Source organism: Dromaius novaehollandiae, chromosome 4, assembly GCF_036370855.1.
Source record: "Dromaius novaehollandiae isolate bDroNov1 chromosome 4, bDroNov1.hap1, whole genome shotgun sequence".
NCBI classification, from domain to species: domain Eukaryota; kingdom Metazoa; phylum Chordata; class Aves; order Casuariiformes; family Dromaiidae; genus Dromaius; species Dromaius novaehollandiae.
The window spans coordinates 13,012,426-13,037,089 of record NC_088101.1 but is presented as its reverse complement, the minus strand read 5'-3'; the positions used below and the strand labels follow the sequence as shown (position 1 = coordinate 13,037,089).

Genomic DNA, 24,664 nt, shown 5'->3' with positions numbered 1-24,664 from the left:
TTCTGATACTGGTTTAGTTCCAGGACAAGTAGAGCGGAAGACTGAAACGTTAGGAGTTGGGACCCTAGACGGCATTCATATTTGCTTTAAAAAATGCCTACAGCGGCGCTCAATTCTTGCTTAATGCTGCCATTATGCAGAAGAAAAAAGTATATTTGATTTAGCTTTGATTTCTCTTTTCTGTAGCTATGGAAATTACACTGATGTTCATTTGACTCAGTACTATTTCAGAATAGCATTAAAGTGACTAATATCTGAAAAATGTGTGTGTCATTTGACTCGCAGTTCAGGCCTCATTTCATTAGAGGGCCTTTGACTGCTGCAAATTACTTTAAATTGGCAGAGCACTTCTCATAACAAGCGATATTTCAACATAACTTGGTTGGGTGCCCTTCCAAAGAGGAAACGGTGATCCTGAAACTTTTTGATGGTGTTGCCTGGTCAGTGGTCATCTCCTGGCCCGGGGGCAGGTATGGATGAGTATGGGGTGACTCAGATGGTCTAACCACCGCCGTTCTTCAAGTTTTCATCACTGGGGCCTGGGATGTTTGTCCAACATCTGCCAGATGGGGAGGAGCAAAGCTGCTGGGATCTGGCGGCGTGAACGGCCAGCTCTGCTCTGCTTTCTGCTCAGCAGCTGGAGGGAGACCGCTGCCACCCCAAGGCTTTGGATCGACACACGTGTGACAGCAAGGTCCCGCGTTGGGACTGAGCCTTCCCGAGCGCTTAGCCCGCTGCGCCCGACTTGGGTTGAAACAGCAAGCAGAAGTACAAATAGTTTTCCACGTGCCTTTTTAGCTGGAAATGCACCCTGAAATTTAGGGTGCATTTTTATCAGACCCCTGTCTGGGTCTGATATTACGACAAGATTATGGCGTAGAAAACAAGAATGCAAAGGCCACTAAGCACAGCACATTTCACAAAGCACTTGCCCAACAGCTCCTACCAGTTATTGGAAAGCAAAGTTTGGGATGCTGCAGCTGTCCTGGGCCCACATTTGGTATAAACACAGGTTGTTTCAAGATATGGCGGACTGAAAAGCAAAATGAAGACCCGTCCTGGCTAGGTGGATAGACTGATAGGTCTGGGAGCTAATAAGTGTCACACTCTAGATATTTTAAACATAGGCTGGGTTTTCAGTCCTAAGAATGAGTAGCGCTTGGTTGAGCAGCGTCAGAGTATTTCCCAGTGTGAAGGATAGCAAGGGTCGGGGTGCACCAACCAGAGCTGGGAGGATTCTCTGTAAACCCAGTAGGAGAACAGGCTTTAACTCTTACCGAAAATTAGGTAGCAGATACATTCTCAGCGTGTATCTGGAGCCAGAGTGGGTGTCTGGGATAAACCACCTCTTCGAAGGAACTCGGCAGAGTTTAGTTTTTAGTTAATAATCATTTGAACATTTCTGTTCTGTTTACTGCCCTTTTCCTTGGAAAACGTTGGGAAATGGAGAGTTTAACGCTTACAACACTTATAGTAGTCCAAACAGAGAAACGCTGCCTTGGACGCCTTGGCGGCTGCTGCAAAAAGGGGATTGCAGCAGCAGTGTGGACACTGCATGGAGAAGATGCAGCTGGAGAAAGTTGGTACTTGGGTCAGAGGGAGGGAAAACAGACGGCTGAATTGAGAGCAGGAGAGCAATGGGCACCAAAATTGAGGCCTGGTTGCTGAGAGTGGGCAATTCTGATCAAACGAGTGAAATCCAAGTGTTAAAACATGTGATGAGTAAGACTTAAAGATCCCAAAAGCTCCCTTCTAGTAGAAGGCCTAAATCTTTTCTGGATAATCTGCTTGATTTTCACCATGCAGATAGCCTTATGTTTGCCCCTTACAATCTGCAGCAAACATTATGGTTAAAATAAAGATCGCCAGGTAACAAAATCTCATTTCCTTCTAAAGGATCGGTTGCCAGTAATGCTAATCCACAGCCGTGGCAGCTTTGTTCGCTGCAAAACTAGCTTGCTGCTTTTTGGCACGAGCAGTGAGACGTCTTATACGACGTATAGTGGCATTGCAGTGTGCTTCTTCGCACTAAACCTGGGGCTGGGCGCTCCGCGGCTGGCAGGGACTGCCGGCTCTCCGTGTGCTCAAGTGTTGGCCCCCGTCTCGGTGGTGATTCACGGCTCTGCTGGATGGCTCAGGGCGGCTTCAGGGGTCTACAAAATCCAGGAAGAGCGGTGTGGAGGCTCGATGCAGTGTGGGTCCATTTCATGCATGCCTTAGGGCGAGGAACCCCGTGAGAAAAATAGAAACAGGGCTCTCGCGACTCGCAGAACGGGCCGTGAGGCCGGGGATGCTGCGCGGTTCTGCCTGCACGTGTTTTTAGCATTAAAGATAAATCCCACAAAACTCAAGCGCGGGAGTTTCAGCAGTACTGAAGTGTAGTCTGTTACTGGTTTCGTTGGCAAGTCCTGTTCCTAATTTTCAGGCTCTGAAATGGGGATCTAAGTTTCTCAGGTCTAATCCGGTGTCCTTACCTAATCCGTTTCATTCATCTCCCTGGACTGAATTGCTGCAGCCCAGCAGCAGGAGTGCCGAATCCTCTTACACTGCAGCTTTTATTGCCATATGACTTCACCTGTAAATAGAAGTTTGCTATAATTAGAAGTGTGGTTCCATCTGCCACGTGCTTGAAACTTGGGGATTTAATGCAGGGTAAATGGAATTTCCTTGTGTGTTCTCAGGGGAATAAAAAAAATAGTCTTCTAGCTGAGATGCTTCACAAAGGAGAGCTCTGATAACTCATGTTTCTATAAAATGCCAGAAATCTGTTTTGGCTATCTGCAGCAGTAGTTATTCTCAATTTGAAAAAGTGTTGTAGTTTCAACTAAGCTCTTGAATCGGATGTGTGACCTTTCTTTAGCTGGAAATAATCTAAACTAGTTTCCTCAAATTCTTCATAGGTTTTCGACTAGGCAGTTCAGCAAACCAAACGAGAGAAGGTTATTTTAAGATCTTCACACCCATAGGAGCTGGTTGTAATAGAGGCATACAGATAAGCAAAAAATGCCTTCTGTAGACCAGTCAGTTGAATTCGTATAAAATCTAGGTTTTGTATGTTTTGTGCGTCTGGGGAGGAAAGGAGTAGGGTGACAAGAGCAGTGAACAGCTTATTCAGTCAATCTTATGTTATAAACCAAACAGCTCCGCAGTCTGTCTTAGTGCCGTGGTCTGGAAATGTATAGAGGAAAGCATCTCACCATATCATCTATAGAGTGTATGGCTTTTTTGGTTGGGACATCAGAGCACTCTTCTGACAAGTATCGGAAAATCAGTTGATTTGAACTTGTCTGTGTGCAAACTCACCCTTAAGACATGAGTACATTTGATATTCAGATACCCTGTATGTATAAGAACTGCTAATGGGAATTTTACCTGCACCTTGTTTTGTCTCTTCTAGGCCATTAGTAATAAAAAGGACTTGGCTGATATTAAGCATGAAAAAGCATGAAACAGAAAAGCTAGATAGTTAATGGGGAAAAAAAACCCCAGCTTATTCCCCTTCAAATTGCAATTTCAAGTCTTTGGTAAGTGAGGTGCAAAACTGGGACTTTTGTATGCTGAAAATTATTGCTGTAAAAAATAGAGAACATAGAGTTTCTATGTAGACTATGGGAGAGAGTAATCCATGCAGGGAATGAGTGAAATGCCGTCGTCTTGTCTACAGCTTCTGTGAACTTCAGTAAACTTCAGTGCGTGTGTTTTTGCAGTGTCAGTGAATGAATTAGAAAATAGGTAAGAACAGAACAGTAAAATAAATACTCAATAATTTTTCTATCAACTAAAATTTTCTGTATCAAATGTTATACTATTTCGTAAACAACAGAAATGAAGAAAGGTTGTTAAGTGGCATACAGTAATGATTGTGATGACCTTTCAGACTAACAGGGATGCCAAAGGAAAAATATGATCCTCCAGATCCTCGCAGAATTTACACCATCATGTCAGCCGAAGAGGTAGCCAACGGGAAGAAGTCTCACTGGGCCGAATTAGAGATCTCGGGTGAGTCGATTCGGTTTTGAATTTTGGTTCGGCAGAGTTGCGGCATGCACAAATTGCACCAGACCCTTCCCAACAGGAGATCCTGCAGTGCAAAGAGGTTTTCTGAAGTGGGGGTAGAATATTAACTAACTTACCGGATTGCCTGCGAGCCTTTCTCGCTCGCTTTCAGTTCATTTGGTTTAAAACACTGCCTCGGTTTGGGCGCTAAGCTTTGTATAGCATATCTGCTTCCATGGAATGGTACCTTAGTCTCCACCTCTTTAACAGGGAGTGTTAGATGGTTATTTAAAATCTGCTCAGTGAAAAGATACCTGAGTGTATTTTCTGTGGGCGTCGTTGAGTATTGCATTGACGTGATAGGGTTCCCACACTGGAAATCCTGTGCAGCTCTGCAAATGGGTATTCCGACATCCCCCGTAGTTTGTATGCAATAATTTGAGAGTGTAAAGCTGACCGAAGAGGTGGTTCTTTACTTTTCTTTTTTAGGTAGAGTGCGGAGCTTAAGTACGTCACTTTGGTCACTGACGCACTTGACGGCTCTGCACCTCAATGACAATAATCTTACTCGCATTCCGCCTGATATTGCCAAGCTTCATAATCTGGTTTACCTGGATCTGTCATCCAACAAGCTCAGAAGTTTACCAGCAGAACTAGGAAACATGGTATCTCTCAGGTAAGATAAATTATTCGGGCTAACTTTCCAAAACTCTATGTTGTGGGGATTGGGACTAAGTGTTTTTTGACTTTCTATTCTTGGATTTAGTTATTCTGAAAAATTCAAGATGGGTGCAAAGGTTTAGTTCTAATAATTACTTTTGTTAAACTTTTTTCTGATCTCTATGGATAGATATCTGTATGCCATGTAGTATTCTGCTTTGAAGCAGTCTCAGTTTGAGACTTGGGGATTGGCTGCTGTTTAACTTCTCCCTGATTTAATTTTGTCTTTTTTTCTTTTTTTATGGGAGTATTTCAGTTATGCTGTGAAATGGGAAGATTGGCATATCTTTCTTTAATACAAAAAATTCAGAATGGAAACTGCCATCTTTGAAGAGGGGCAGCATATAGTCCTTTGAGAATTTTCTTCTGAAGTGATATTCATCCAAAATGTTTTTGCATTTGCTGCAGGGAATTGCTTTTAAATAACAATCTGTTACGGGTTTTGCCTTACGAACTTGGACGGCTCTTCCAGCTACAGACCCTAGGTTTGAAAGGTGAGTTCTTTACAGTAAAATATTCCTAGAAGTACTCTTGAACTACTGAGAGGATTGGGCTCAAAAGTTTTCTGTATTACTTCAACACTTTCTTACAATTTTAGGTATTAAACTTGTAGCAAAGATGACCAGCCAGTCTGCAAAATAACGCTGTTTTTTAATGCTCTTAAACTTCATTATAACCTTATTTCAAATTTGTAAATAGATAATTAGATCTCTTAACTTATTCTGTCTTGATTGAAATGAGTTAAAGGAAGAAAGTCTGTATGTCCTGGCTATATCTATAGCATCTGCTACTGTGGTATTCTAGAGTTACGGAGTTAAGCAATGTAGGGACCTTCTAGGTGAGTGTGTCTGTTCTCATTATGGGAGATTTTCTTTTATTGGGAAAGCTGAGCAGCTAATCACCAAGGTGTTGTGTTATTTGGTTGGCAGGCAATCCTTTATCACAAGATATTCTCAGCCTCTACCAGGATCCAGATGGAACTCGAAAGCTACTGAACTACATGCTTGACAATCTAGCAGGTGACGAATCTACAAATCTGACTGACATAAGTGTTTTAAAAGTATGCTTTACTGACAGTATCTGTCATTCAGTCAAGAATCTGAACTGCTGAGAGGAGAGTATTTTCTAACTGCTTTTGCGTTTTGAGATACATCTTTTGTACTCCTAGGTGTAGGCTTTGGCCTGTGTCTGGAAAACACGCTACATGCAAACCTTCATGAGTTTTATGGTGCGTTTTTAGGAAGCATGTTCTTTAAATTTTGCCATTCTGTTACTTACTGCACTTTGTTAAAAAGTTCAGTTCACGTGCAGATTGAATAGCAAAACTCCACTGGAGTTGGTAGGATTTTGCGTTTCAAGAATTCCCAGTTGTTAAATTTTAATAGTAGCTGTATTTATGTTGGAAACTGCCCACAGCTGAACTCTACTGTGTTGTAAAGCCACCAGCGTTTTACATGGTCTTTCTCTCATGCTGCCTAAAGATCCAATATCTAGCTTCATAACTGAGAGTATGAATTGCACGAATGGCTGTGATGTAGAGTGCGGTTCTTGGGGAAAGGGAGTATAGGATGCTGAACCGCTGCAAGGTTTACCACTTCTTCTTAAACAATATATTCAAGGTGCAGGGGTATTTCAGTGGTTCTTCTAGATTTAAAAGCAAGAGAGAAAAATAATTGGGAATCATACAACTGACAATTTGCTCTTACTGTAGTTAGCTTTTTCTAGCCTTTAAACGATTTTTGTGTATCCTTGTCTTCCCTGGAGCTTAAAAAGGCTTGGGGAGTTGGGGTTGCAAAGCAAAGGGTGAAACAGTCTTGTTGAGTCATCAGTTTGATTTAGAAATTGTAACTTACAATGATAAACCTGAATTAATCACTACTTTAAATTTTTTAGTTCATCCAGAGCAGCTGCCTCCAAGGCCATGGATTACTTTAAAAGAACGAGACCAAATTCTGCCCTCAGGTAAATCTGTAGTTCTTTTCCCTGTGTTCAGACAATGAAGCACTGAAGAATTTTTCTTCATCTTTATTTTCAGTGAAATCTTCAGTGTTATGTGGATCAGACTGGAAGTAGCCATTTGTGTTCATTTGTTGCAAAATAATTAACACACGGCTGAGCTGTGTTTCAAAACTTGGCTGTAAATACCTTTTTTTTTTTCAATTCTGATGTGGTGTCAGACATTTCTTTTCCATGTTAGGTCTTTTCATATTTGTGGCGGCCACTGAGGCCCAAGCAAAAGCACGTTCCTTTTTTTTATGCTGTTACATAGTGTATAGAGGAACTGTAAAATGACTGTATACAAATGCAGTGTCCACACCTGTGCTGACTAGCGTTAGACTTTGAGAAGTCCCTCATCTGCAAGGGAACACGTGGAGTGCCTGGTACTGCAGTTAGTTTAATGCCCTCTATTGTTCTTTATGGTAAAGTGCAAGAGGCTGCATTTCCTCAGGATGTACAAATCCACTGTCTGTTTTTCCTGAATATAGCCCTCAAAAAGCATTCACGAGCATGTATGAAGAACACAAATGCTAATATCGTTATTGCAGAAGATGTGATTAATAACTAACAAGAGTAATATTGGAAGTCTTCTCCAAGTTTTTTTTAGAAGTCCCAGGATATCAGGTCTTCAGGACTTCAGCCAGTAATGTGTTAAGCAAGTTAATGTAGTAGTTAGGATCACCTGTCACTTTTTTATTTTCAAAAATGGCAAAGCAGCACAAAGTAGAGAGAAAAGGAGGAAATACCAAAAATCCTCTATGCCACCACAGCATTTCTGCTTCAAATTCCCTTACAAATCAGGATCTCAGTGCAGTTCTACTGACTTGATTTTGTTTTTTTAATCAAATTTTCAGAGCAGAAACAGAATTTAGGAATCGTTAAACAGCATTGCACTGAGCAAGTGAGCTGTGGGATATTTCATGGTAGAAATGGCAAGATCCAGTGCAAGAAGATTTTCAGAAAGAAAAAATCAATAGCTTTTTGTAATAAAATGGAAACAGCTGAACGGCAGAAATCTTTTTTGACTATGAATAAAAAAATACAGCTGTTTTGCTGCATAACACAGATTAATCTGCAAAACTGTACCAGCAATCTTTGATTTGACTTCAGTCTGTGTGACTGGCTTAGTACTGTTTGCAAATGCCTTTCTGCTGATCTTGGCTATATCAAACTTTTATCTCATAAAAGAATAAAAGATGTTTTTACATTGTGTTTTTAGTCTTTGTAATGAGACATCTGGAAGTTCACAAATAATATTTCCAGCTTCTGTTATCCTGAAAAATATATATGTATGTGCCGAATTATACTGTATATGTTGAAACACTGGCCGCAGGCTTCTGGGAGAGGCACCGACAGGGCCTGAGGTAACATCATAGTAAAACCTCACTCAATTCCTTGCAAATATGAGCAGTCTTTTCCCAGTGGCATGGTGCTAGGATGTTGCATTTACCTACTTCTTTTTTCTTTTTAATTGGTTTAAAATCTAAGGTGATGTTTGAAGAGGGAGCTGAAAGGTTTGCGCGTGAAAGAACTGTGTTTCAAGCTGAGTGACCTGAGGAGACGCATGCTGACTTCTCTCTTTTTTGTTCAGTGCCAGCAAATAATGTATTAGGTGCTTGCTGATTAATGAATTCATTTCTCCTTCTCTTGCCCACGCTGTCCTGGGCCTCTATCTCCCTTGGACTTCATACACTTTAACTACAGGAAAGAGGAACAATGTATTTTTCTAGTCAATTAGAAATACATTATGCAGGTGCTAGGAAAATCATACCAATGTTTTGGAATTAAACTGCCTAAAAATGAAGCTTTCTAAAGCAGCATTTCTCTCTGATGCTGCGGTATCATGACATGGTCACAGCTCCTTAATAGCTTGGTTTTTATTTTGCTCTCAAACTGTGCAGGTCTTCAGGCCTGACGCTGCTGTATCAAGGCATTTCAAGCACTACGTATTGGGGTTTGACTCAGTTGCTGAAATGGTGCTCCTTTCCCGTCCCCCACCCCCCAGCTCCACAGAGGGCGTTCCTAATTGTTGCTGACCAGTAAATTACCCCTTCCCCAAAGGAAATAAAGAATTAACTGCAAAATGGGATTTCATTGCTTCGTTACAATTATTACTCCCTTGTGCTTTGGTAGTAATGCTGATTTTTTTTCAGGAAGATTTTAGCCTTACGTGATAACTGCTGGCTCAGCAGGGCCTTTTTAACTCCTGTTCATGAAGCTCTCAGTGGAATAAGCCCACTGAATTGTGTTCGGTAGGCTGTCCAGAATAGACCGCGTGAGATACAGCATTTTGACTTGAATAACTTTAGCATTCCTTATCTTCCGAGGCTGACGTCGTTTCCCTTTGTTTCCTTCTAGCTTCCTTCACAGTTATGTGTTACAATGTGTTGTGTGATAAATACGCCACCCGGCAGCTCTATGGCTACTGCCCATCTTGGGCCCTGAACTGGGAGTACAGGAAAAAGGGAATCATGGAAGAAATAGTCAACTGTGATGCAGATATCATTAGTCTTCAGGTAATAGCTTTGTTTTACATCAGAAGCAGAAAACATTAACTTCCGCCTTTAGAATGTAATATTCGCTTGAAAGCACCACATCCTCCTGCCTGCTCACAGATTCTGGGGCTTACCTGTACAAACTGTGCGCACGGCTCCTTGTTCACATGTTGTCCTGTGTTTTACGACAGAGATAAAATCAGCTAAGCTAACTTTGGGAGTTTACTGCAGAAAGGCAAGCTGTAGAATGATAAATGCCCAAATGCCACCGTCTCTCGGCCGCTCCTGCTTGGTGCAGAAGTTAAAACACATGTTTCTCAAAAATAATCTCACTAAAAACAGAGGGGACCAACATGTTCAGAGTTAAGTAATTGGTTACTGGATTGCTACTTGTATCCTGCTGTCTTACTAGGAGTTTATTGCAAACGCTTAGTACAGTTGAGCACTTCTGTCTTTAATGTGATCTTTGTTTTCTAAGCAAGCTCTTGTAAATAAAAGTCTTGCACAAGACGAGAACCGTTATCTTGTTCTGAAAAGCTCAAGAGAACCCTATCAGAGGTCAAAAGTCACTGCAAAGAAAATGTATTGCTAGAGAAGAGTGAGAGACCCTTTTAAGGGAGAGCTCTCAAGGTTAAATAGTAATTGCTGCTGGATATCTATAGACCTCTAAGCAGTTTTAACCTAGTACAGTATCCGCATTCGTGTGTCAAAAATAGCAGGTGTAATCTCCTGTGGGTATTCAAAATACACCTGTCACTTTCCCTTTTGGGGGATTCCAGGATATCAGGGAAGGCGAATCTGTTTCCATCAGGCCATTAATCTAGGAAGTGGCATGATTTGTGCAAACACGAGCCTTTGACTTTGGTAAAAGTTGCTGATTGCAAGCCAAGACAAGCACAAGTTGCCACACAGTGATAAGAGGGGCTTACTTGACTTTGTTAGTCTCGGATATTTGTGTTCCATTCCAGGAAGTGGAAACAGAGCAATACTTCACCCTTTTTCTGCCAGCCTTGAAAGAACGAGGATACGACGGATTCTTTTCTCCAAAGTCACGTGCCAAAATCATGTCTGAGCAGGAGAAAAAGCATGTGGATGGCTGTGCAATATTCTTCAAAACGGAAAAGTAAGGGGCAAAAGCAGCTTTTCTTAAAAGCATTTAAAAATAGTTTGATTTATGTCTGAAGGCCTCCTTCTCTCAGGATGTACGCTAGCCAAGTAACTGCACTATAAAACAAAACACGAAGTTCACTACAAAGAATGATCCTCCTTCCTCCCTCTGCTGCTTTGATTATTCGCAACAGTCTTTACATTTCTTTCAGACTACGAACAAAGATATCTCTTAAGAAACATGAAAGTTGTAGGAGGGTTAGTATGAATAAAAGCTTACATGCTTCACTTTTGCACTTTTTGATTGATCTACTAATAATTTCTCACCTTTCTTTACAAACTTTTGCCTTGCTTGACATAAAGTTTTACCCCTCTAAGATTAATCTTTAATGATCCATAAGCTGTGCTGGCTTAATCTTCAGGCATTAAAAGATGTATTGCTGCCAGAGGATCACAGAATATTCTCTGCTCTAATCCGGGTAAATTTCTGAATAGCTGATCCATGAAGTTCAGCTACACTGGAAGCATCAAGCTTTTGGGAAGGGAGGAGGAGGTGCTGGCATCACACTGCTCATTGGTGCAAACTGCTCCTGGGACTGCGCTCGTGTTGCACCGCTCAGAAGTTCCTGCTGAATATTCCCTCTGGGCTATTTCACTAACTAGAATGGAAGTTTCACAAAATCTTAGGCCCTTTCTGTGTGTTCATTGCTTTCAGAAACAAAAATACGCCTTTCAGATTGTGTATAAAAATAATGGAACTGGTTCTGAATAGAGAAAGTTTGTGAAAACAAACTGATGTTTTTAAAACCTTGCTACGAACAAGGCTATATAGAGAACTGGTTATTACGCTTTGGCTGTCACTGTTAAAAAACAGAAGAACTCCATTTGTCTGTTAATAATAATTAAACTTCTTTTTATTTTCTAAGATGAGGAAAAAAGAACAACTTTCGTTCAAGAGGAGGGTTTCAGTTTGTTCTGAACCTAGATGTTTTGGAGCATTTCAAGGCCGGAAGGGGATGAAAACACAATTTCACAAAACTAATGGTGGTAGCTAGCAGTTAGAAAGAAGCTGTTTTTTAATAACACATTTGTCGAAAATAAAAGACAAGCCTTTGATTACCATCTCCTCTTAATTTTTTGCCTCAGACTGTCTCCCGAGGAGGTGTGATAACCTCTGTGCATTGCTCTGAAGTGGCCTCTCAGAGTGTTACACTGACACAAGTAAACACTTCCTACCCCCGATATCTCATCTCCCAGGAGAGTAGCTCCCTTGCCAGATGGAGAGCTCTGCACTGACTTGGTGATATTTCCTAGAACTGTTTTTCCTTTATTAAAATGAAAGGACAAAAGAGATGCACCTCACCCCGTCCTACAGGCTCTCCCCATGGATGTGGAGGACTGGAGTTCACATGCGAACCTTGTCTTTAAAACACCTATATGTCATACGATTTTACATGCGATTCTGTTTGTTTAATCAGATTTAGCCTGGTGCAGAAGCATACAGTGGAGTTCAATCAGGTGGCAATGGCGAACTCCGAAGGTTCGGAAGCTATGTTAAACAGAGTGATGACGAAGGACAACATTGGAGTTGCTGTGGTGTTAGAAGTGCACAAAGAATTATTTGGAGCAAGTGAGTATGACCGTGCTTATCTTAAAGACTAATTATTTGGTTCCACTTAAGGTGTGAGTTATTCCTTATGTTCTGTAGAATATTATTGCCACTGGTGGTGGTAATGAAATATTTGCAGAAGAGCAAACACTGTTCATTGTGCTAGTTTGAGAAATGGTAGTACATCAGAAGCCAAAACAGGCCATAGGTGACATGATTTCCTGGTTTAGCTGCACTTTCATCCATCCGTCCAACATCTAGCTTTCTCCTCTCAAGCTTTTGTCCTTGCTTACTTTGACGATGAAATTCTACGTGATAAATTTTTTCCAAGGTCAGTGTGCTTGCATGCAGATGCTCTTACCAATACTTGTTGGAAATATTCAGCTTCTATTTTCAAGTCTCTTTTTCTTTATCCTTTATGGAATCCTTCCATCCTCCCCTAGTGATTACAGGACAGTGCTGATGTGTTGGCATGGAAAAATGAGATCATCAGGTATCTTTTGATGCCAGCTGATTGACTGACTGTCACATTTTCATGAAGTTAGATCAGATGCAGTAGAAAATTTCAAGATAGTTAGAATTGCCGCCCTGCTCTGTTTGTGTGCCTGCTTTTTTTTGCTTACTTGTTTCTAGTGTACTCTTAAAAGGAGCAGGATGTCCAAATTGCAGGACAGGAAGAAGCTGCCTGTAACTTCATGTCCTGTCTTTTAGAGTACCGTTTCTCAGATAAATAGCAAAGCAGCTGTAGTGTTTTCCAGCAACTAAGTTCAAACTGCATTCATTTAATCAGGTTTAGGTTTTTCCCCGAGGTACCAAGCTGCCACAGTGTGGCAGGTAAGAGTCAGGAAACCCTCCTGTGCCTTAAACCTTGAATAGTGGTACATGGTTTAACAGTCAAGTGGTGACCACTTTCACCTTTAAATTCATAGCGCCCTTTAGCACCTGGTAATTGGAGAGTTCTTGAGGAGATGCGTCCTGGAGAAGTGGAGAGGAAGGGGAGGGAAGCGTTTAGAAGAGATGTTAACACATGCAGTTGAGCAGCAGAGGTGGAATAAAATCCGAACTGTACCATATTTTGTGGGTTATTGTTCTTTCCTGTATGGGAGAGATTTAATCAAGTAAAGATATATGAATGTTGTTGATTCAGAAAGGAGCAATGGTTCAAGAAATGCCTTTTTTCCACAATGAACGTACGTCCATCTGCTAGCGTGTCGGAAGCCCTTAGTTGCCAGGCCCTGAACATAATGAGGGGGAATCAGCTGTGTTCACATAATCAGCCTTTTCACTGAAAAAAATGTATTTATTTTTCTAGGTATGAAATCACTTCATGTGGACAAACAGCTGCTCATTGTGGCCAATGCCCACATGCACTGGGACCCTGAATACTCAGATGTGAAACTCATTCAGACTATGATGTTTGTCTCAGAACTGAAAAATATCCTTGAGAAAGCCTCAAGCAGGCCTGGTAGCCCAACAGCAGATCCTAATTCTATCCCTCTGGTGCTGTGTGCAGATCTTAACTCACTGCCTGATTCAGGTAGGACTGATTACTCCTTAATTTAACTTAGTTTTTTAGAATGCTTGAATCTTCTTTTCCTCTGAGGGTTATTTGGTAGTTTGTACTTCCTTTGTTAAGTATTGATGAAAGTTTTCTGAGTTAACAGCTGCCTTTCAAAATCCAAATAAAGAAAATGCAAGCCCTCTGGCTGAGTAGATTGCGTTTTGTGATGAGCTATCCGCTCTAGAAAAGCTGGTCGTGCCTTAAAAGATGTATAGAGAAGCACAAAATGATCTTAAAATGAATTGCTAAATAAATAGCCTTGCCCTGAGCAGCACCAGTGAGGTGGGAATGTAGTGAGTTCCTGATGTAACACGAAAACTTTCTGAAGAGATGGACTTGCTGTATGATGTTTAATACTGCAGTATCAGAAATACAAATGAAAGCTGCTTCTGTAGCACTCCCTGTGTCCGTACATGCACTGTGGTCTTACCGTAATCCTAAAAAATTGTGTCAAAACCACTGAAGAGCCTCTCTTCCCTGGCTGCAGGTCAAAAAGCTGCATACCTCTCAGACACGGACAGGACAGCTGCTGGGTAGATTTCCACTTAGATGGGAAGCTCTTTTCTTTCTGACTTCATGGGGTCTCTTCTTGGTGTTTTGGGTTTTAACACCTAGGTCAAAATACCGCGGATGCTGTATTTTAAAGCAACTCACTGAACCGTTTCCTTTGCAAACAGGGGTAGTGGAATACCTAAGCAATGGCATAGTAGCTGACAACCACAAGGACTTCAAGGAGTTGCGTTACAACGAGTGTCTCATGAACTTCAGCGGCAATGGGAAAAACGGGGCTTCTGAAGGAAGAATTACGCATGGCTTCCAGCTCAAGAGCGCCTATGAAAACAACTTGATGCCTTACACCAATTACACTTTTGATTTCAAAGTAAGCAGCGATTTTTTCTGAAATGGCAGACATTGACCTGGTCTCTCCAGGACGCTGTCTTAATTCTCTGGCAATTGGCTGTCTTTCTCTCTGTTCCTGTAAGTGCTTCACCGCCGGTTGCTACACTTGCCGGACGCTTCCCTAACACACACAAATCCTAGATGCGTTGGCGTTTTTAAGCGTCTGAAGCTGACTCTGGTCAGTGACTTAAAACGGAGACAGCGCATTGAACACGAAAAGGTGTACGCGTTTATTACGCTGGTCCCGCTGCTCTACGTCCTCCTCTGAATTGCAGCGAGAGGCAAGTCGAGTACGGGCTGCCGGGACCCGGATCTGTTCTCACTGTCGTGTTTCTCTTTCTCCCTAGGGTGTGATTGACTACATTTTCTATTCCAACACTCACATGAACGTGCTTGGTGTCCTGGGGCCTTTGGACCCTCAGTGGCTGGTTGAGAACAACATCACTGGGTGTCCACACCCTCACATCCCTTCAGACCACTTCTCACTGTTAACACAACTCGAACTCCATCCTCCGCTCCTGCCTCTTGTCAACGGTGTTCACTTGCCCAGCAGGAGGTAGTGGAGCCCTGCCCCGTTGCGGGCAAGGACCTGTTGTCATGGACCTGTACAGTTGTAAATCAAAGTATATAGGAGTGAAGTATGGCCAACCTTAAGCTGCTTCTTCAAGCTCCTTTCCTTATGTGTTTGATATGAGATTTTGCACATTTTGGTGCATATTGGTATCATTTGGCACTAGGGCTGGAACCAAAGTATTATTCCCTTTCCAGGTTTTTAATTTAATTTTTTTTTTTTTAACTGGCAAGCGTTTTCTTTTCAGTAGGAAGCTGCACTTATAAATGGACAAATGAGATTAAAAACTTGCGTAGTAGCATACTTAAAGATAATGCTTTTTTCCAGAACATGGCAAAATGAGCCATCCTTTTAGGAGAAAGAAAAAGAAAAGTAGAAATGATTGTCTTGTAGGAAGTACATTAGAAATGCTGTTTGTCTGAACCCAAAATGGAGACTGAACTCTGCATCCAAAATAAATTTTGCACATCAGCAAAGCACTTAATATTTGACTATAAATTATTAGCAGTGTGGCCCTGCCCCTTATCTAACTAATATTAGAAAACCAAAGATGGCTTACTAGCCATAGTGACACTTGCGGTCTAAATTCTCCTGACGTAATCTCGTTTACGATGACTTTTACGATGACCTTACATCACAGCATTTGATGCCCTATAGATTGCTAGCTTGGCAGCCATAAAGGAACGTTTTTTTGGAGCTCTGGAGAGCTTGGTTCTTTCTGGGTGAGGCGCTGGGTAATCCAAACCGTCTCTGTTAAACAGAGCTGTCTGTCTGCTTTGGCAAACCGGGGTGACGCACTGTTCGGCAGCGTAGTTTGGGAGCAGGATTTAGAAATGGCAAGAAATCGCACTTAAATAGTGGCAAGCATTCGAGTTCTGGGAGAATAAATCAGTTCCCGATCCGTTCCAGGTTCCCTTTGCTGAAGTTCGGTTGCAAAGGTGAGAAACTTTGGACTAACAGGTTACGCCAAGGGTACAGGAAAAAGCCGCTGGAAATGATCTTACTTCTGTCTCCGAAGCGCATGGGGAGTAGCTACCTGAATGTTTTTGTCACTGGGGGAGAGAGGGGTAGCCATAATCATTCCTTGGATTATTTTTCCTGACCCTAGTTGCCAAATAGCCATCGTAGGTTTTTAATACTCTTCCTTTCTGTTGTCGGTCAGGGTTGAATTAAAAAGCTGCTGGTTCATTCCCAACTGTTAATGCTCTTTAGATGTGTTGGAAATCTTGTTTGTTTGTTTTTTTTCTTCCTTTCTTTTTACGCTCGAGGTGGCCAGTTCAAAACCTTGTGCCTCAAGAGGCATTAAACGTAATGCAATTTTCTGAAAAATTGGTTGGCTGCTTGATGTTAAAAAAGAAAATGGCACAGTAATAGGAAAAGGTTGTGTCTGTGTTTTTAAGTTTTTCTTTATTCTGCTTTTTTGCTGCTATAAGATTTTCTTGAATTTATATTTTAAACTTTTCATGCACTTTACTGTTTCTAGTCTCAAAATGTGATATTTTTAATAAATGAAAAAATTTTCCATTATGTGAATGAAATTTTTAAACAGATTGATAGCCTATATTTATGTCTCATTCGTATACTTAAAAAGTCAAATTTAAATTGTTAAATCAGTTTTAAATACTAAGGAGCCATCTGCTGTCTTGCAAAACCGACAATTCAGGCTGTTCCTCCGCTCTTTAATTACACATTTCCTCTGTCGTTTTATACATAGGAAATCATCCATAGGAAAAATCAATTGGACCTAGGGTGGAAAATATTCCCTGACTTTTGTTGGGGGGCCGGCGAGGGGGGGGGGGGGGGGGACAGAGCGCAAAAATTGGTTCAACGCAATGACAACTCCCTTTTAAAAGAAGTGCCTAAAAACGGAGGCGTCATCTCTTGTCTACTATAAATTGGAAGTTATCGTAGCTGGGTGAAATTACTGTACAGAAATTGCTTTGTGCAGCACCAAAAGCCCTTTCTAGAGATGGATTTTTCCTCTAGGGGCAGGTGTCTCTCGTTTAATATACCTCAGCGTTCGACACCTAGCCACGCAGGTCAATTGGGAAAGCAATTGAGAGCATAGTACTGGAAAGTAGAATAGCATGAAAAACTTAATTTTGTGGACATTACCTTTCTGTAATCAGCTACTGTATCTGTTTTGGAGGGGGGTCTCTGCTCTGGAGGTATGCACTAACCACCCGGTCTCCTCCTTTCCTACACGCATGGTAAACTAGCAACGTGAGCAATATTTCCTACCATACTTCACTCCCAATATTTTTTGAGCTGTTTGTATAAAATGGAATTTAAAGTTCACCTATGATTGTATATGAACTGCCGAGGAGCCCGTTTATTAATAAAAATAAAAGCCAACAGCAATCTTTTGTAACGCCGGGGTGGGCGGGAGCGAGGCCGGAGGACCGCTGATGGCTGTGCTCGGCTGCCGCTGTGCTTCCCTGCGGCTCGGCACCGGCGGAGGCGGGCTGTTGCGGGAAGGTGTTTCGTTGGATTTTCTCTGCTGCGAAATGCTCTCCCGAACGTCCAGCATGCTGGGCCGTTCCTCAAATGTTTAACAGATGTTGCGCTAAAACGCTGAATTTTAAAAAAAGAAGAAGAAAATGGGTCTCGCTTCGGTTGATAAACGTACCGGGGCTGTTTTTACCTGCCTTTCCCGTCTGGCTCCCACCTGACTTTCCCTCTGGTTTCTTCCGCCTTTCCGTACCCGTAAGGGAGGAGCGGTGACGGGGTCCCACTGCCCCCCGACCCCGCCGCGCGGAGCGGCCGCTCTCGCCAGCCCCGGGGCGCGTTCCCCGCCTGCCGCTGCCCGGGCCAAACCCGCTCGCTGCTCCTGCGCCCGCGGAGCACGGCTGCCCGGCGTCGGCTTCTGGGCAGCGGCGCTGCCTGGCGCAAGCAGAGGAAAGAAAATCCAACACCCTGCGACCAGCAACTTTCTAACATTCGCTGTGGGAAATCTGTTAGATACGGGGTTTTGTGTGTATATATATAAAAGTATATATATATATATAAAAAAAACCAATTTTATACAACGCAGCTGAATATTTTTGTTTCGTTATTTTGACGTTAAGGAGCGCGAGCATTTGCGTACCACGTGTCGACGTCAGGTACAGCGCAGTGGGGTCCCGGACCAGCTTTTCTCCCCCTTTGCCGCATTGCAAGCTTTTTCCGTCGTTTTCTGGCATTCACTGAGAAAAAAACCCTTCGTTTTATCCGCCCGCTTTCTCCACGTGGCTGAAGCCACTCCTGCTTAGCCTGCGGGAAACTCAACAAATTCCTGTTGGGCGCAGCTCCTTGCTAGTCCACGCTTTATAGATGCTAAAGCCAAAATCCGGGACTCGGCGTTTGCAGGGGCCCTTGCCGCTGACCTAACTTAGCGTTTAAACGTGTAACATCGGCTTCAGCGTCCGGTCAAAAGCGCCGAGGTCCTGCCCGGCGAGCTGGGACGCGGGGAGCCCCGAGAGCCGCCTGGTTCCCGGAGGAGCTGAGCGCCCCGTTAATCCTGCCCGTGGGGCCGGCTTTCCCCGGCGGCAGACCCGGCGCTCTGAGCTGGTATCGAGCTCAGAGGGAGAAACGTCGTCTCTTCCTCCCTTGCCATTTTACTTCCGAGTTTGTTGCTGTTCTGTGGCGGATCCAGGTTTTTCCCTGGCAGCGGAGGGATCCCTCCTGCGGCCCCGGGGCGAGGGGACGCGCGTGGGTGCATGTGAGGGGCCTCTGATCTGCCCTGCGAGCGGGCGCAGCGGCGAGCGGGAGGGCATTAGGCTGGAGGCAGGCGGGAAAATAAAAGAGAGCGGGCAGAGGGACGAGCATTTTTTCGTGCTCGGTGGCTGTTCAAGCCTAGACCTCCCTTGAATACTAGAAAGAACTTAAAAAAGGAGATTATAAAGGCACAGTTATCACTGACCCGGTATCGTAGCGTGTGACCGCTCTCGGCACCGATCCTGGCCACGGGCGAGCTTTACCTCGGGGAAACGAGGGCAGAGACAAGAAGCAGAGCCAGTGAGACGGGCGCGGGTATGGCACGGTCGCAGAAGGGCCAGCGGGACCACCTTTAAGGCGTTCACCATAACTCACTCATGACTCTGCTGCTGCTTTTCCCCTCGCAATAGCACCGTGCGATTAGCTTGCACCCCGCCGCTGTTTTAGTGGCGGGGGTTGGCGTGATCCTGGTGCTTGGCCTTGTCCTCTTTGTAGGCCAATTGCTAAAATTTAGGCATTTGCCTAGTTTGCATTCGTCTGTGTTTGTCTTTGCTCCAAGGCAAAAAAAAAAAAAAATCATCGCAGTGCCTCTCGGTGCAAGCGACGCTCTGCTGCTTTGGCTTCGTTTTCTGCTGTCAGCTGTGGCATGGAGGGTTCCCCATCCGGCAGGTAACGCGCTGGTGTGCACCGCCTTAGCTAAATATGCCCCTAATTCACTAACTGCCCAGTCTGACCAGCTCAGCGGTGGTGTGAGCTCAGGCTTCCCCCGCGGGTGGCTTTTTTTGTGTGTTGGGAGGCTGTTTTTTGCTCAGATTTCTTTGTTTCGGGTTTGTTTTGTTTCTTTGGCGACATACTGGCCCTCGAAGCACAGACCTGCGCGTGGAGACTCGGGAAGCTGCAGGGTGACGCGCCCGTACGCTTGCGCTGCGGTTGCACGGGCTCTTCGCTCTCGTTTTATGGCGTTTGTGGGCTTGTTCGAGCCAAGCGCGAGCCCTGCTCTCAGGCCACCGCCGCCTGCTCGGGTTTTGCCCCGTGCGCCCCGGCAGCAGTCAGCTCTGTCGCCGCCAGCCAAGGGGCAGAGCTCGTCCCCCGGAGACTTTCCCCGTCCCGCTGCGGCTGGTCCTCGCGGGCAGGCGCCGACCGGGGCGTCTCCAGGAGAAAAAGGCCTTGCAAAGCCTGACCCCGGCCCTGGGGACCGTGCTGGGGCGAGCAGCAGTCTCGGGCAGCTCGGGCCCGAGCAAAAACTTGCCCCGTTTCACCCACGAAAATAAATAGTAAAAGACTCTCTCTGTCCCCTCCGCCCCCCCAGCAGACATTTATATTTCTCAGCCTCAAATGCTGTTTAAAAAGTCAGGTTTGTGTTTAGCACAGGGTCTTTTTCTTCTTTTCTCCGAAAGAACTCGGCTTTTTGGACAAAGCGCCGTGCCCCCACCCCGAGGCAGGCCCTATCCTGCAAACCGGCGTCTCGGTGAGAAGAGGATGGGCGAAAGGAAGGCGGCACCGGCGGCTCGGTGGTGCCGGTCCCCGGTGCGGGCGGTGGGAAGGCTGCGCCGTCCTGGGAGCCGCGGGCCGGCCGGGGCGACCATCTGCGCCCGCGCGCAAAATCACTGCCTTTTTTTAACCTTAGGGCAGCTCGGAAAGGGAGATGTTCAAAACCCTGAAGTGTTACTTCTCCTCTTCCCTTTTTCTCCTTTTGGTTCTTCTTCCCCCCCGCCCGCCTCGCGCAGAACGGGTGCTGCTCACGTGTCATGTACGGGGCTGAATATCTGCTTGTTTCTTTCTTTGCACCTGGGTGCTCTTATTTCCTCCCGGAGGCAATAAGGGGCCGTGTCGCGAGCGCCCTCGTGTCCCGCGCTGCTTCCCGGGACGCCCCAGGCAGCGCGGACGGGGCGGAGGGCAGGGTGCCGTGCACGGGATGCAGAGCCCTGAGCGCTTCTCGCCCTGTGCCGCGTCCCCAGACACCCAGAGCCGGCCAGGTTCGAAAAGGGCGATGACTCTGCTGGGAGCGAGGGCGTTTTTAGCCCCGCGCGTCGCCCCAGGGTCCCGGTTCCCGCGCAAGGAGCTCCCGAGGGCCACGCGGCGCCGGCCGGGATTCCCGCGGGATTTCCCATGGGAAGCACGAGCCCGACCCGGCTTCACCCCTCGGGGCGCGTCTGGAGGAAATACGAGGCCCACGCGCGCCCGTGCGAGAGGAGCCGCCGGCAGCGGCCTCATCCCTTTATTGAGCAGCGCGCGCGGCGCAGCAACCCCCGGGGCCCGAGCGAGCCGCCGGCTTTGCGCCCCCGAACCCGCCGTCTCCGCGGGGACCGGCTCGCCCCGGGGTGCCACCGCCGCGCCGTCCCCGCGGGCAAATAAATAACCGGGGAAGGCGGGCGGCGCTGGGGGGCCGCGGGCCGGCTACGGGGCCGGCCGCAGCCGCTCGGCTGCCCTGTGCGGGGCCGGCGGTGCTTCTTTTTTGGCGGCATTCCTGCAGATTTGGGAGGTGGGAAAAGAAGGAAGAGTGAGGGGAGGGGGGGGGGGTCGCGCTGGCCGCGCGGTGGCTGTTCGGCGGGGTTTTGGGTGCTGCGCCTACCTCTGCGTCAGCCTGTGGATGAGCAGCTGGATCCAGGGCGCCTCGGGGGCCACGCACACCTTCTTATTCCTCCTCAGGGAGAGGCTGGAAGGCAAGGGGACGCGGTGAACCGCCCCCCCCCCCGAAAAAAACCCCTTCCCAGAGGTCTCCCCTACCCCCATTTTCAGGGAAAACACCCCTCGCCGCGGTGGGGCGCGAGGGGGGGACGAGGGCCCCCCCCCCCCCCCCCGCGCCCAGCCCTTGCGCCGGGCTCCCCGCTTACATGATCTCCTTCCTCCTGCAGTAAATGCCGGGAGCAATGACGTCGATGGCCAGGATCATGCCCAAGCCGACCACCTGGGAGGTGGATTTGAGGCACTTGCAGCGCTTGTTGGTGAGCAGGCTCTCCAGCGACAGACCTGCGCCCAGAGCACCCCACAGCCGGGTCCCGGCCCCCGCGCACACGGGAGACGGGACCCCCCCCGCCCGCGCACCGCCGAGGGGTTGGGAGGACGTGCGAGGTGGCGGCGTTTTGGGGTGGGAAACGCGAAACTCGGCTGCTGGAAAGCTAACGCGTGTTTCCAGCGCCTGGTCGGGCTCCTGCCGGCCCAGAGCCGACGTTTCCCGGGGCCGGGGGAGAAGTAGCGTAAATCAGCCTGGAAAACCCGACGCGGGGGAGCAGGAGGGCTCGAAGGGCGAATTGGAGGCGAAAGCAAACCGAAAAGGCGACAGAGGAGCGGGAAACCCTGCGCCCAAAGTCACTCACCGCCCGCCGGCGCCAGGCGGCTGAGGAGCAGGGCGAGGGCCAGCGCGGCCGGCAGCAGCTTCATCCTCGGCCGAGCGGCCCACGAGTGCCGCCGCCGCCGCCGCGCGGGGCCCCCTTATAGCCCCCGCCGCGGGGGAACTCGCCGAGTAGGAAACGGCCAGGGGAAAAGCGCCGTGGCGGCAGCGGTTCTCCCCGGCCCCTCCTTCCGCTTCCCCGCCGACACGTGGCGCGCGGGAATTTCGGTGACGGAGCCGGGTGAGGCGAGGGTTGCGCCCGCCGCGGGGGCCCAGAGCCCCTCTCCCCCCTGCGCCTTCGCAGCCTGCGCCCCAAAAGGCCCCGGCTTTCCCAGCGTTTTGGCGAAAAAAAGAGGTTTGCCCGGCTCGGGGGGGGTGTGTTTTGGCCCAGAAAGAGCCAGCGCCGAGCTGCGCCCCGGCAAGGCCTCTTGCAAAACGGAGTCACCATAAAATAAGCGCTAAAGAAAAAGGGGGGGGGGCAGTCTATCGGGATGCGAAAAACCCATGGCGCAGCTTCCTTCTCGCGTCACCGTGTTGCTAAAGGCCGAGGCTGCTGCCGTGAAAACGCTCTCGGCCACGCGGCGCCGAGCTGACCGAACCCGGGGGCGCGCAAACCCTCAGCAACCCCTCGCCGAGCAGCACTGCCGTGGCTGAGCCGCCGGTGACGAGGTGGGGAAACGAGCGGCGATGGGCGAAAGGAGAACACCTATTTCGGCGCATTAATTCCCCTTTTGGCTGGAAACCTGGTGCGTTTGCAGCCCTGGAGCAGCGAGGGCATCCCTGGGGCTGTCACCGTCGGCCACCCCCCCTCCCCGCGGGGACCGCCGATTCGGCAGCCCTCGCGCCCGCCTCCCGCCCCAGCACAGGGGGAAAATGCCGGGGATCCCCAATCTGCTCCCCAACCCCCCCCCCAGGCCGCGTATCCAGAGAGGGACACGAAAGTCGATGAGGGAGCGGATGTGCGGGCTGCCACCTTTAATCGACCCGTTCGGTGGTGGCCCAAGGGGAGCTCGCGCTTCCCACGGGCGCCGCTGGGCACCTTGCACAAGGGCGGGAGGAAACAGAGCGCCGTCGCAAGGGTTTCAGGGGGTTGCAGGGGTCTGAATGGTTTGCAGTGGTCTGAATGGTTTGCAGTGGTCTCAATGGTTTGCAACGGTTTGCAACGGTTTGCAAGCGTAAAAAGGGGGAAAGCGCGCTGGCAAAAGCGCTGCAGGGCTTCATTCAGCGGCGCCGGCGCAGCGGGGGGGGGGGGGCCGGTTTCAGGCCATCTGGCCGCCCCGCGGCTCCCGCAGCAGCTTCCTCCCTTAGTGGGGAGCCTCTTTCTTCCTCCTGCCCAAAGCGGAAGGGGAGAAACGGGTGAAGCCGGGCTGCCGCCCCGGGGGCCGGCGTCCCCGGCGGGGCCGTCCGTGGGGCCGGGGGCAGCTTACACGCTGGGAAGGTCCTGCAGGAGTTTCTTCATCCAGGGGGTGGTGGGCTCCACGCACACTCTCTTGCGGTTTTTTAATGTAATTCTGGAAAACAAGCCGGGTTGGCGGCACTGTGAGGCCCCCCCCCCCACCACCACCACCAAAGCGGGGGGCCCGGCAGCCAAGGCAGCGAACTGGAGGGTAAAATCACAGGCGAAGCCACAGCGCGGCGCGGCCGTGGCCCCACTTACACGACCTCCTGGCGCCAGCAGCTGCTCCCCGCCGGCCGGACCTCGATGCTGCCGTACCTCCGCGGCGGGATGAAGGTGGCCGTGGTCTTGGCGCAGCGGCAGCTCAGGTTGCCGTTGGCTTCCAGCAGGGCTGGGGGCACAGGGCTGTGGCTCGCCGGGGGCACCCCAAACCCTCCCGCTCCCCCCCCCCAGCCCCGAGCACCCCAAAACCCCTCTCTGCAGGGCTAGCTGCCCCCCACCCCTGCGGGAAATAGGGGGGGAAGAAGGGAGGAAAAAAAGGGGGGAGAAAAGGAAAAAGGGGAAGGAAAAACGGGCAGGGCCCCCCCGGCTCCCCCCTCACCTGCGTCGGCGGGGCGGTGGGCGCCCAGCAGCAGCCAGAGCAGCAGGGCGGCCCGGCACGCCATGCCGGCCCCCGGCAGCCACGCGAGGGAAGGAGGCAGAGCGGCCCCGGCAGCACCGCACCTATTTGAGCCGGGAAATACGAGAAGTGAAGCCACGGCTTCCCCCCCCCGCCCCGGCACCGCCGCTGCCGGCACGGGGGCCCGCGGGGGTTGCGGGAGTTTTTGCCCATCTCCCTTCCCCGCCGGAGGCGCGTGCTGAATTGGCGACGCCGGTGATAAAAGCCAGCTCCGGACTTGGCTGGGCTCAGGTTCCCTAAACCGTGTCTGCTTTGCCTTTCCTGAGCAGCCGATTCTTGTAAAGGCAGCGGTTGTTCCTGCCGACGGCTATTCTTAGCCCGCACAATCCCCCAAACCTGGAGTTTTTGGGGCGTTTTTCTTTTTTTCTTTTTTTTTGGTGTATTCAGATATTACCCATTTCAACATACCACTGTACGTGGCTGGCGCTCCACGCTGCCCTATGCACACGCAAACTCCCCCTCTCCATACATATAGGCGTATATATCGGTGTCCTCCATTGACTCTCGGGCTGTTTCAGATCGGTGTGGCGCAAGGCAGTAAAGCACTGCTGAGGGGTGGAAGGTCCCTGGCAGCTCTCAGTGAGGCTGCTGCTGGAGACGCCTTG

At 48.1% G+C, this 24,664-nt stretch overlaps 3 protein-coding genes across 5 annotated transcripts in view; 1 reads left to right on the top strand and 2 right to left on the bottom strand.

Annotated features, from left to right (window-relative positions):
• The window catches only part of CNOT6L (CCR4-NOT transcription complex subunit 6 like), a 31,913-nt gene extending 14,601 nt beyond the window's left edge, over positions 1-17,312 (top strand). For 2 of the 3 annotated variants that reach the window (XM_064510449.1, XM_064510448.1), the window contains exons 2-12: positions 3,878-3,999; positions 4,486-4,672; positions 5,125-5,210; positions 5,646-5,735; positions 6,610-6,678; positions 9,073-9,230; positions 10,178-10,332; positions 11,795-11,946; positions 13,238-13,462; positions 14,164-14,366; positions 14,734-17,312. In XM_064510449.1, coding sequence (XP_064366519.1) covers positions 3,888-3,999; positions 4,486-4,672; positions 5,125-5,210; positions 5,646-5,735; positions 6,610-6,678; positions 9,073-9,230; positions 10,178-10,332; positions 11,795-11,946; positions 13,238-13,462; positions 14,164-14,366; positions 14,734-14,946 — 1,650 coding nt within the window. In that variant the 5' untranslated portion in view covers positions 3,878-3,887 and the 3' untranslated portion in view covers positions 14,947-17,312. Of the gene's footprint in view, positions 1-3,877; positions 4,000-4,485; positions 4,673-5,124; positions 5,211-5,645; positions 5,736-6,609; positions 6,679-9,072; positions 9,231-10,177; positions 10,333-11,794; positions 11,947-13,237; positions 13,463-14,163; positions 14,367-14,733 lie in introns of those variants that run through there. The other variant, XM_064510450.1, reaches the window with a different exon arrangement.
• A 3,065-nt stretch (positions 17,313-20,377) lies between these two features.
• On the bottom strand, positions 20,378-22,051 carry LOC135328370 (C-X-C motif chemokine 2-like). Its single transcript, XM_064511763.1, has 4 exons — positions 21,971-22,051; positions 21,488-21,623; positions 21,226-21,309; positions 20,378-21,120 (listed from the first exon to the last, which is right to left on the bottom strand). Exons 1-4 carry the CDS (start codon positions 22,032-22,034, stop codon positions 21,051-21,053), a joined length of 354 nt encoding a protein of 117 aa, XP_064367833.1. The 5' UTR covers positions 22,035-22,051; the 3' UTR covers positions 20,378-21,050.
• Positions 22,052-22,926: 875 nt separating this feature from the next.
• On the bottom strand, positions 22,927-24,199 carry LOC112985146 (C-X-C motif chemokine 13-like). The gene is made up of 4 exons (XM_026103557.2): positions 23,982-24,199; positions 23,642-23,771; positions 23,412-23,495; positions 22,927-23,313 (listed from the first exon to the last, which is right to left on the bottom strand). The coding sequence occupies exons 1-4, from the start codon at positions 24,043-24,045 to the stop codon at positions 23,289-23,291; spliced, it is 303 nt and encodes a 100-aa protein (XP_025959342.2). The 5' UTR covers positions 24,046-24,199; the 3' UTR covers positions 22,927-23,288.
• Positions 24,200-24,664: the final 465 nt, after the last annotated feature.

Coding starts and splice junctions, on each gene's coding strand:
- LOC135328370 (XM_064511763.1), bottom strand. CDS start 22,034: ATGAAGCTGCTGCCGGCCGCGCTGGCCCTCGCCCTGCTCCTCAGCCGC. Junction 21,624..21,970: donor CCGCCTGGCGCCGGCGGGCG/GTGAGTGACTTT, acceptor CTCTGGGCGCAG/GTCTGTCGCTGGAGAGCCTG. Junction 21,310..21,487: donor TGCAGGAGGAAGGAGATCAT/GTAAGCGGGGAG, acceptor CTTGCCTTCCAG/CCTCTCCCTGAGGAGGAATA.
- LOC112985146 (XM_026103557.2), bottom strand. CDS start 24,045: ATGGCGTGCCGGGCCGCCCTGCTGCTCTGGCTGCTGCTGGGCGCCCAC. Junction 23,772..23,981: donor CCACCGCCCCGCCGACGCAG/GTGAGGGGGGAG, acceptor CTGTGCCCCCAG/CCCTGCTGGAAGCCAACGGC. Junction 23,496..23,641: donor TGCTGGCGCCAGGAGGTCGT/GTAAGTGGGGCC, acceptor CTTGTTTTCCAG/AATTACATTAAAAAACCGCA.